The 12,342-nt window shown below is 44.5% G+C and overlaps 1 protein-coding gene across 1 annotated transcript; it reads right to left on the minus strand.

Moving 5' to 3' along the window:
• Nucleotides 1-1,870: 1,870 nt before the first annotated feature.
• Nucleotides 1,871-6,754, minus strand: nags (N-acetylglutamate synthase). Its single transcript, XM_041957944.1, has 8 exons — nucleotides 6,168-6,754; nucleotides 5,250-5,530; nucleotides 4,911-5,124; nucleotides 4,570-4,750; nucleotides 4,313-4,352; nucleotides 3,984-4,115; nucleotides 2,427-2,609; nucleotides 1,871-2,158 (listed from the first exon to the last, which is right to left on the minus strand). The coding sequence occupies exons 1-8, from the start codon at nucleotides 6,540-6,542 to the stop codon at nucleotides 1,978-1,980; spliced, it is 1,587 nt and encodes a 528-aa protein (XP_041813878.1). The 5' UTR covers nucleotides 6,543-6,754; the 3' UTR covers nucleotides 1,871-1,977.
• Nucleotides 6,755-12,342: the final 5,588 nt, after the last annotated feature.

The following is a 12,342-nucleotide window of genomic DNA, read 5'->3' on the forward strand; positions in this document are numbered from 1 at the left end:
TTATGACTCTCAAAGCTGAGCTCTGGTGCATCCTACTTCTATCAATGGTCCTTGAGATGCTTCTACAGCTTGACTGGAGTCCGCCTGTGTGTCTAACTGAATTCACTGGTCATAATTAAGAAAGGCACACACCACACCTGTCTGCATAAGGTCTCACAGTTGATGATGTATGACATGTTGAAAAGATATGAGGTCCAGAGAATTGTCTGTAGACCTTCGATACAGGATTGTGTCGCTGCAGAGATCTGGTGAAGGATACAAGAACATTTCTGCTGCATTGAAAATGGCCAAGAGCACAAGGTTTGGAACCAGCAATGGTGTTCCTAGACATGGCCACCCAGCCAAACCGAGCAATCAGGGATGAAGAGGTTCGGTCAGCTAAAGGTCACTATGACTGAGATCCAGAGTTCCTTTGTGGAAACATCTGAATCTCACAGAAGGACAACCATCAGTGCAGAGATCTGAAAACGTCAGACGCTCTCCATCCAACCAGGATGAGCGGGAGAAGACCAGGAGAAAACCTCCAGAAAAGGATGTGCAGAGCTTGTAGGATCATTTCCAAGAAGACTTGAGGCTGTTGCTGCTGACAAAGCTGCTTTAACCAAGCACTGAGTGAAGGTATGTAAAAGGGATATTTCAGTCTTTTATAAACAACTTGTGTTTGCTTTGTCATTGTAGTGCCGTGTGTGGATAGATGAGAAAAAATGAAGTGAATACATTTTAAGATGAGTCAGAAACAACAAAATGTCGAAAACTTGAAAGGGTGTGAAAACTTTCTGTAGGCTACCTGTGTTTGAGTGTTTGAACGTTAGTGTGACTCCACAGAGTGATTCTGAGACGCTTAGTGAGTGCGGAGCCTGCCTGGGCATGAGGAGTGTTTTAATGATACTATAATATTACACTCAAATACTCCCTTTGGCATTTAAGAAGTGTGTGAGAAGATTCTGCCAGTCAAAACAACAGGAAGCTGCTAAAACCTCTTCTCCCTGTTATCTGTCACTATTTAAAACTTGTGGATTCACCTGACAGAATACATATATACAGAATTTTATAGATTAATAGGGTCCTCCTGCCATTAAAGTAGGGGGACCTGCAAGTGACATATTGAAAAATCGATGGCAAAACTGAGGCTGAGATATGCTGACTTTTAGCCTTAAAACGTGGGGTCCTACATGTCCCACAATGCAACCTTCCTCTTCATCAGTCCCTGCCTGACTGATAAACGTTCAGCTTTCAAACTCCACACCTGGGCAATGCGGGCTTTCTGCTAAGAATTTGGAGTTTCCAAAGCCAAAGCCATGGCAACCTCGATGACATCACTATGACATAATCGGGGTTATATTCTCAAACATTAAAAAGCTCCCTACAGAGCCACAGAAAATATCATACAACAGCTTTGTGGGCTGAGTAGGACTTGTGACCAGTAAGCTGCACTTTGTGTAAAATCAGTACAGTGCCCTTATAGTAACACCTGTACTGCGGACGTGGAGGCGACACAGCACCTGGCTGTGTTTGAGAAGGCAATCATCAAGGCATCAAGTTTTCTCAGATTCCTCCTCTCTGGAGAAGTGGGTGTGAAAAACACCAAGTGTGACTGGATGAAAAAAAAGTGCGTGGTAAACGCAAAGACTGCCTTTTCAAACTGAGCAACCTTAGTGTGTACCTGGCATCTGTGGAAATCCCTCTAACACCCTTGGCTCTGACCTCAGATTTACAAATGGAGGATGGTTCACAGCTGATCAAAATACTGCACGTATGAAATTCTCACTGCAGCTTTGGCTTTCAAGTTTCAAGGTAAGAGAAGAACTCAAGAAAAGCACATCCAGAAAAGAAAAGGTCTAAAAAGAGAAAACAATGCCCATTGCTGCAAGGCTGAACCAAAAAAAAAACCCAGAGCCTCAGAGCTAAAAGAACTACAGCACTAATAATTCTCTGAGAGAGAGAGGGCTACACAGGCAGCAGCTGGGTGGAGGCAGCTCAGGACCCGGCGGCAGGTCCTGGGGGCTGCTGGGAGGCAGTGAGAGAAGAGGCATGGAAGGAGTCGGGGAGGTTCTTGGCGTACTCCACCAACTCGTAGGAATCTCTGATGTCTGTCAGGCCGAACCAGAAGACGGTCCACACCCCATTAACGAAGCTGCCATCACAATGTTTAAAGTACCTGGACAGAGAGAGACAGAGCATGTGTCACAGTCTGCTGTTTACTTTAAATTAATGTTGTACAACACAGAGGGACCTATTTCAGCACAGAGCAGTAGGTCTTGACTGTGTGATATTTAAGTTCATGTATGTGCAGCAGTGCAAACTTTAAAAGGGCTGGTGAGGTGGAATATAGACCAGACCATACACGAGATGGACAAAAGCATCTGCCTGATGAACAGAATGTAAATGCCAACATGACAGTTTTAAAATAGGCGTGCGTGTCTCACCAGGGGTTGATCCTATTGGTGGCTCTAGACCTCCAGAACAGTTTGCCCAGGTCCTGTCTGATGCATTCCCACAGGATGTGGCTGGTGCCCTGACCCTGTTTACTGCTGCTCACCACAAACTTGTCGAGGTAGGGAGTGCCGCTGTTCACCGGCTCCATGGTAATGATGGCTGCCGCACTGTAGCTGGAGGTACAAAGGAATACAAAATCCTCAGGAGGACGGCCCGCTGGGTATACATCCATATATTTCACATACTTACACCTGATGAAGACCCTGGAGAGGATTATACTTAACCACCTCCGTCACCTGGTGAGCAGCGAGCTGGACCCTCTACAGTTCGCATATCGACCAGGCATTGGTGTGGAAGACCCTATCATCTACCTGCTCCATCGCTCTCTTTCCCACCTGGAGAGCACTGGGAGCACAGTGAGGGTCATGTTTGTTGACTCCTCCAGTGCTTTCAACACTATCCAGCCATCACTGCTGAAGCGGAAGCTGGAAGGAGCAGGAGTAGACTGTCACCTGGCTGCATGGACCATCGACTACCTCACCAACAGCAGTATGTGAGGCTTCGTGACTGTGTGTCGGATGTGGCAGTTTGCAGCACCAGGGCTCTGCAGGGTACTGTGCTCTCTCACCCTCTACAAATCGGACTTCAGACACAACTCAACCAGCTGCCACCTCCAGAAGTTCTCCGATGATACAGCCATCGTTGGATGTGTATCACAGGGGAACGATTTGAAATAAAGGGAAATTATTGCTAACTTTGTCGACTGGTGTGGACTAAACCACCTGCACATCAACGCCTGCAAGACCAAGGAGATGGTGATTGACTTCCTCAGGAAAGCACCACTGACTGCAAAGGTGTGCATTCAGGGTTTGGACATTGAGATCGTGGAGGAGTACAAATGCCTGGGTGTCCACCTCAACAATAAACAGGACTGGTCCACGAACACTGATGCCCTGTATACAAAGGGTCAAAGTCGTCTCCATCTACTGAGAAGACTGAGGTCCTTTGGAGTATGTAGGACATTACTGAGGACTTTCTATCACTCTGTGGCTGCAGTCTTTTACGCAGTGGTCTGCTGGGGCTGTGGAAGCTCTGAGAGGGACAGAAAGAGACTTAATAAAGCAAAGCTGGCATCCATCATGGACAACCCCTCCCACCTCCTACATGACACAGCAGGGGTCCTCAGCAGCTCCTTCAGTAACAGACTGTTGCATCCACCCTGTAAGAAGGAACGCTACAACAGGTCCTTCGTCCTGTGTTCGTCCTGTGTTCAACTCCTGTGTTGCTTAATGTAGCACTGGGTCTACACATGAATTATCATGAATTATCTTGTGCAATACTACTTTTTTCCCCCACTCTCATTGAGCACTCAACCTATCAATACATACTGGTATTCTACTGTGACATATATATATTTATTACTGTGCAATAGCATAAATGCTGTCACTTTATCCGTACCCACCACTTGCAATTTCCACCCAAGTGCAATTAATGTTGATCTGGATTTATATGTGGTCTTTTTTTTTTCTTGGAGCAGTAGCACCCACCCTTCAGAGAGGTAGATGGAGTGCAGTCGTCCTTGGAGAGAGTCGATGTAGTCTCGCCTCAGAATTTTATCAAACGACTTGTTGACGAGACCCAGCAGACGCTCTACATCAATCCCATCCAGAGAGCTGTACCTGCACGCACACACACACGCACGCACACACACACAGAACAATAATTTACTCTGAAGGCAACAGATGAAATGCAGAGTCTGTTCTTTTAAACGTGTGGAGAGAGCAGCTCAGTTACAGTGGTCATTTGGATTATGAGTTGAATGTGGGAGTACGCGTCAGATTACACGTGTCCGTGTGCGTGTGTGATAAGAACTCACCGGTGTATGGGGTCTCCGTTTTTAAAGAGTGTCCCTGACCCTGAGACAGAAGTGAAGACAAGAACAAGCCGTTATAGAAATCAGATTTATATATATACTAATGTTAATCACTGTTGGGTGGTCCAAACCGCCTCCCCCACACACATACACACGGACACATGGTGCCCTCTTGGGTTACACCTAAAAATAGACAGCTTTGCACGCATATTCGTGTGCACATGCGAGGAGAAAGTCGGTGAGAGGGTAAGCAGTCTCACCTCTGTGGCTGAACAGCTCGCTGAGCAGCGTGTCAGCGGAGGTGATCACCGCCGTGGACTCCGTGGGCAGCTGATTGAGCAGCCTGGCTATGGTGGTCACTCTGCGCCGCTCTGCCGCACTCAGCCACGGCGCCACGGACAGACTGGGCAGGTCGCTAGGCAACGACACTGTGCCCAACACCTGTAGCAGAAATATACAGTGTTCAACAGAAGAGTCGTTTCATCTACAGTATATGTACATTCATTCTGCAGAGGTTGAGTGCATGTGGTCAGGCTGGACTGGACTTCTTTTCTTAAGATCACTGCATACAGTACACTGCAGGTATTGCCATGTGGCGTGCCTTGCGTTCTTGGCTGCGTAGGCCTCCGGAGTTGTTCAGGAACATGACTTTGTGGGGTTGCAGGGCTCGGGAAATAGATGCCGTCACTTCTGCTGGGTCCAACATTACCGAGCAACCTCGGTTGTCCCTCCCCACCGGACAAACCAGGGGGATTGTCCCGCAGTCCAGACTCCACTGGAGGAGGCTGGAGTCCACAGCGACGGAGGGTGGGGCACTGCGGAGGAGAGAATGAAAGTCGGGTCAAAGGAATGGACAGAGGTGAGAGGCTCTGGAGGAGCTTTCTAAAGTTTGATGAAGTCTTTAAACCTTTAAATCTTGCATCTACGTCTCAACCCTCACCTGCTTCCACGTGGGGCTTCATGCAGCAGGAGGAAGGACTCAGCAGAGAAGAGCGGCAGGACGGAGGCTGAGTGCTGCTGCAGAGCCTCGGTCAGCTGCTGGCTACGACCCACCAGCACTCGTCTGCACCGGGACCCGGCCGCAGGCTCCCTGGGCCCTGTCTCCTCGTGATTGGACAGGCCCATCACCACCACAGGCTTCATATCCATCCGCTGCAGGAAGGAGAGCCCGAAGGCCAGGCTCTGGACCATTTCCCTGCTGTCGAAAACCGAGCTGTCCACCTGGGAGAGACAGAGACAGACCGATGGGAGAATAGTGAGCATTGCCTTAAACTAAGAAGCTCTCTGAAGGAGCTTGTTTCGTGTCTGAGCCACAGGACAGGCCTGAATTGGTCAGTTTCACAGTGGACATCTCATGTCACAGACTTGTGTTTTCCTTGCTTGCGGTCATGCTTTTTCTTGGTTAGCGGTCTTACGTAGTTTAGGGTGATCGCTGCAGGTCGCTGGATCTTTACCTTTCTTAGTATACTTAAAGCAAACCTACTTTTTTTTGGATTTGCTCATCCCTGACAAAGGCCATTTCCACCACTTGTTGAAAAGTCAGTACTGACAGTAGCACACAATTTCATTTCATTTTTTCATTTGAAACTTTTCTCAAAAGTAGTTTTCTATGTTATAGTATCTTATAGCAATGACGGCAGCATTGGAGACGGACCTCTCGTGATTTCATAACTGTGACATAACGGCCCCCCCCTTTTTTTTGCGTGTCGTTTTTTGTTGTTGTGTTTATGGCGCGCACGGGCTTCCGTATGCTACCGGTAGTTAGCACATCCATCTCAATGAACCACTTCATGTGAGCAAAAGGTTCAACGTCTTCTGTGAAGTTTTTGTCACTGATTTAAAGTTAACCGCGTCTCACCTCCAGCACGGCAAAGGCAGAACACTGAGCCGAAGCCGCTCTCTGGAACTGGGTCAGCCAGTACCGAGCCTCCCGGGGGTCTCCACCGACTTCGTTGAGAAAAGCCTTCACGTCCCGGTAAATCAGATTTCGGTTGGCCAGCACATGTCGGTCTGCGGCGGAGAAATAGCCCGGGTGCTCCTGCTGGGCCAAAGCCGCGGTTTTTCCTCCAGTGCCCGCCGCGTCGGAGCTCATCACGCGGCGCTGCGGACCGAACATCCTCCGCTGCCGCTGGCCGCAGCTCCGGGTCAGCGCCGGGGGACCCGGGCTCGCCAGGTACTTTCCTGCCATCACCACAGCCCTGCAGCCGGAGGAACCGCTGTTTACTTTGGCCATGTCGCTTCGTGACAAAGTTCCCTCGGGCTGTCTGCTGAGGTGGGGTGGCACCGCACGAAGTCCCCGCTGACACCGACTGACGGAGACTCTCAGCGGCCGGACACAGCTTCATTCAGCGCGCTGCTGCGTCGGCACTTCTCAGGTTTCATCAGACCGGGACGTGGGGCGGGATCCCGCTCTGGGGGATGGAAGGTGGAGGCCACCTGCTTTATTCTGAATGTTGAAGTTCATTGTTGGAGAGAAACATTTTGTCATCAGTCAGAAATAGATCTGATTTGGTTTGGGCTTATTATTTTCTTTTGTATAGTCGCTTGTATAATATGTACATATATATATAGTCAACATTTAATTTGTTTTTTGAATTTCTCTATTTCTGTTGCTATCTGTCTTTCCAACTGCTATTACCTGCTGCTGTAATACCCAAATTTACCCGGCTGAGGATTAATAAAGTTTTATCTTATCTTATCTTATCTTATCTTATCTTATCTTATCTTAGGCTAGAATAATATTTCTCCACCCGCAAACAGTGGAAGGAAAATCTAGACATTATGTATTTGTTTGTTTATTTATTTAGTTTAATTTAAAAAATCACAAGGAACATTCAGCTTTAACTTGCACTGTGAGAGCTCCATTTTTTTTATTCTAATCTATTTTTATTGTATTGTATTATTTGTGTTCTAGCACAGTACTTTCTATGCACATGTGTATACGTTTTTAAAATAGTGTTTTTTTTCTTACCCACCTGTAAATTATGTGTGTTTTGTGAATTTCTGCTGCAACATTGCAATTTCCTTTAGGGGATCAGTAAAGTACTACAATCTATTGATCTGTCTGTCTCACAAAACACAGGGTTCACTCTATACTATAGAGTGAACCCTGTGTTTTGGAGTCTAAATAGAGTCTATAGTTTCGATCATATCCAGTGGTCTTCTTTCTCAGCAGATGGAGTTGCCCAGTTGTATGTAGAAGAATGTGTGGCTGTTAATGCATTATGTTCAACAACACAATAATCAATAATGCATGTTTCTAGTTGTGTGCCCTCTGTCTACCCCTGGAGGAGAGTGCGGGGTACTGCAGTGATCAGGCACCAACTGGCCTGAGCATAAGTTTTAGGAAAGGGCGTTTAAAATGATTTCATTTTATTCTGATATTTATTTTATTATGATGTGTTTTTCAGTGACATTTGTTTCTTCAGTCTGTCTTTTTTCAAGGAGTTTTTCAGTTTTTAACGTATTAAGAGGACAGAGAGGAACGTATTCAGGCATTACAAAGACGAAAAATGGATCTAAACTAATCTTTAAAATGTAATTTGTGCTCTTGAAATAATCATTAGTGCATGCACTAAGCAGAACATAACATTAGATGACCCTGTCCACGTTTAAAGATAACACCATGTTGTTTAATAGGCAAAATCCCAAGTGTCCACGTATCTGGAACAAATCATATGTATATAAATCTATATAGTATTGCTGAACTTCCAATGTAGCATCACAACTGTCCGACTGTATAAAAATTAGCAGCTAAAGCATGATTTCACTGGTTTACGGTCTCTTTAGGCACTTTAGGCAATGACGGTGGTATTGGTTAAATATTGAAAAAGTCAAAAGTGACTTGAAGCATGACACATGGCGTGTTTACTTGATTAACATTTCACTGAAGCTGCAGCCTTTCCAATCCTAATCCTACGAACACACAGCAGCGCTCATTCCAGCAAGTGGTCCAGAATGACACACTGACCTTCAAATGACTCTAGTGACTGATGCAATTTTGACAAGAGGAAAGGTGGAGGTCCGGAGCTGACGGGAGGAGGTCTTGGTGATTGGATCAAACTTCAGACTTGAACTCTGTTTGTTTCTGGTTTCCAGCCGACAGTCAGCCTTCCCTTTTTCTGTCTTTTTGAAGCTCGACTGTGACTGTTCCATTACCACGTGTTTATCGCTGTAACCATGAAGTCAAGGTCAAAAAAGTCATTTTAACCCAAGTCATTTTTGTGCCTAAACATGACCTAACCTGAACTATCTCTGTCACACCTTTTTAGTGAAGACAATGTCATCTCGCTGATAGTGGCGTCATGTGAAGAAATGGAGGTCATGGCCGAATTACAGATTTTTGTCATTCAAGTTGCTGGAATTTCCCAATTCTCATCAGAGTTTAGTCACAATTTCTACTACCACAATACCAGTGGGTATTATAGCTCATGCGATGCACTCTGCACACTGTGCAGCGACACCAACGTACCACAGCTTCTTCAAGGTTATGTGATGAGGAGGGAGGACATCCTTCATCAGGCACATGAAGATACAGAAGGAGAAAAGATGTTGAATTTTTTTTTATCCATGCTTCACATTTCCTTCCCTTCTTTTGGTCTGATTTTCACTCTATCACGTACACGCAAATGATTATTTTTGCAGTCTTTTTTTTTTTTTTTTTTTTACAGAAATCTTTACAAGAATCCATATTTTAAAGTCATGTTGCACCTTGAGACACTTTAAATTTTTGCCATCAAAACTAAAATTTGAGATTGAGAATGAAATTCAGCACTGGAAACAAACCCTGAAGTGAAAAAGGACAAATTGGCACCAAAACACGTGGAATGAAAAGTGAAACACAGGCGTTAAAAATCATTTATATATGATATTTATTTTATTCTGATGTGTTTTTCAGTGACATTTAAAACGTCAGTTTTTCTTCCTCGTCAGTGTCACTGGTATTCAGTCTTTTCCTATAATATCCTTTTTATTCAGTCACAAAGTATTAAAGCAATGCTCATCCTCCAAATGCTCCTGCATCTTCACCTCCACCCCTGCTATTCCTGAGACGCCTTCACTGCCCCCAAAAACCATAATAACATTGTGACCTGCCAAAGTCATAGGACAGCTAGCTTTACCAGCACTTCCATCTGTTTATTTTTGCAGTGTAAAAATGTGCTGACGGTTTTGGTCAGTGTATAAGCTTTATGCACTTCGGCATGACTGCCAGACTTATTTATAACTCTTCTTGGTTGTCACTGTTTGATGACATCAGGCGTCTGTCTCTGTTTCTTCCCTATCTCTGTCTGTCATCAGGCGGGGCATGGAGGACTACATCTGCCGTGGCTGCCCTCAGGCACACACACACGCACACACACACACACACACACACACATACACACACAGTGAGGGCAGTGCGGAGGTGCACGTACTGTATAATCTTCAGGAAGTGATTAGGGGGTGTGAGATCAAAGGTTTTGTGCGACGGGAAAACATTCCTCCCTCCGATCCCCCTCGGGGATAGGAGGACAGACAGCTTCCTCATGTTTAACTGGGAATGCCTCGACTGACACTCCACAGCTTTTAAGCTCCCAAAAGCCCCCGTCCAGAAACTGCTACAGCCAACGATCATTTCAATCAAAATGCATGCTTTTAAGGCAAAACATTTTTAGTGAATGGTTTTTAGGCTAACTTCTGTTCTCTCTGCATTTTCAGTGCCAGGGATGATGCTTTGAAGTGTGAGAGAAACATCATTTAAAATATCAGGGTTGTTGTTAATGTTTTTGCATTAGGAAATATAATCCTGCAGTATATACTGTAATAATGTCACCCTTAAAGGGTCTGTTCTTCTGCACAAACAAGACAGCACTTTTACTTAAAACTTTTTAATAAAGCATTTTTCTCCAGTAATACAGGAGAGCAATGCTAAATTGATGAAGAGAAAAGATGCTCTTTTCACATTTTATTACGGGACATTTTTTATGTAGTGGTAATGTTTCTTTTAGTTAAATAAGAGATAAGAATATTTGCTCCACTTCCAGCAGCTGAAAGTCTTCACTGTCACGTTCTAACATTATCGTATGGCATTATATGTCATATGGATCCAGTGTCCATTGTAATATAAATAATAAAGACAAAAGAAAATGTGGAGGAAGTTGTTCCTGAAGGGCTCTTAAAGGGTCTCTCTAGTGCTGATGTGGCACTTGTGTGACACAATAACTCAGATTTTTGTAAAATGACTGAAACACTGACTTACAATACATATGAGAACCCACTGCCTACAAGAATTACATGCATACATTCTTCACTTCGCAGGTAGTAGGGTTTTTCTGTTAGATAATTTAGATTGTTAGATTGTTTTGAACCTTTAACATTCATTCATTGAGTAAAATAACTGTTATTTTGTAGTGATTTATTTAGAATACGTTGGTCATCAATTAAATCCTTAAAAACAGTTCATTCACACATAATACTATATTCAACTTACAGTACAGGTGAGTGCACATTCATGAGCAGACTGAGTTTTTAATAATATGTCAGCACACTCTGTTCACACAGAAACAGTTTAAAGCAGTGTGCAGTTATATTAAGGTGAATTCATTCTAGCTCCCATTGAACGTGCTCTGTTGCCAGAGAGTACATAGAAATTCACTGACTTGAAAACTGCTGCTGTCTTCTGCTCTGTCACCGTCCCACCTCATCAAATACAATCCCAAGATATTGACTATACATTACATTTCATCAGAGCAAGGCATCCTCTGGAGTGGCAGAGTAAAACAATAAGAGAACTAAAGCCTAATGCGTCCACTGTGACCATCTTTGACTGACTTTTCTCTTCATTCACTTGAACCGTCAATATGAACAGAGTAAAAACAACAGTAGAGGGCAGTAGACACCAGGGGCTGTCGGTGTGTGAGTGTGTGTGTGTGTGTGTGTGTGTGTGTGTGTGTGTGTGTGTGTGTGCAGCAGGTTAAATATCAACACAAACAAAGTGAAAATATGATAATATGACTCAGTGAATACTCAGGTGAAAACAGCTTCAGCTGCAGCTTTCACTGTGAGATGTGACGTTTAATGTGCAGTAACACAGTAAGTATTTTTCACCGGCAATCATGAAATCATTTTAGTATTTTTATAAACTTACAGCTCGGACTACAGCTCATGTTTCCTGTGCATGCGTGAAAATTGTTCAGATTTTGAACAGTAGACAAACTTGCGGCTTCGTCGGCAGTTCAGCGCTCTCAGGGTGGAAGAGCAAGCACGCTTCTTCAAGAGGGGATGTGGCCGAGACACATAAATATGTTTTTAATTCTTGGCAAAGCCCTGAGTTTTACATGTTTGAGGTAGTAAGTACGAGCCATTACTTCTAACTACGCCTACAGCTAGCCATCATGTTGTCATGTAGCGTTAGCTCCAGGGTCTTCTCAGAGGCAGCTCTCATTTCACTCTCATCAGATTGATGCTTTCTCTGAGAACGGTGCAATCCATAAATGTACAAACTACACAATTAAAGCAACCACATTAAACCACCACTGAAAACACTCGACTGACTTCAGTGATTTCTGTTTTCGCAGAATTCACATCAAATGTGATTAAAATGGAGAGTGGCACATGCAGAGCTGCAGTCGAGGATTTGACGCTTTGCTCTGCCGTGTAGATATCAGAGGCTACGCTGGCTAACACGCTGCATCTGCATTTTCAGTCTATAAAGTGGAGCACATGGAAGATTTTAATATTTGTGCAATTTTTGCATCATTTTAAAGCATTTTTAAATTGCATTACATTAGGCCCCTACTAAAAATGTCTTTTACAGAGCTCTAATTTCCTGCTTTTACCCTAAATAGTTTAACAATCCATGCGTACGCATTTCCACAATCATTTTTTCCACTGTGCAACTTTGGGTGTCTCATGGTAGCAGGACGGAGAGACATGAACCTTTGACTCTGAGTCCACACAGAATGTGAGGTGAGTTTTAGAGGGGACACGTTTTCAGTTGGAGTCACCCGAGACACGTGATTAGACCACGTGAGTCCAGCGTGAGCGAGACGTTC

Source organism: Chelmon rostratus, chromosome 17, assembly GCF_017976325.1.
Source record: "Chelmon rostratus isolate fCheRos1 chromosome 17, fCheRos1.pri, whole genome shotgun sequence".
In the NCBI taxonomy this organism is placed as follows: domain Eukaryota; kingdom Metazoa; phylum Chordata; class Actinopteri; order Chaetodontiformes; family Chaetodontidae; genus Chelmon; species Chelmon rostratus.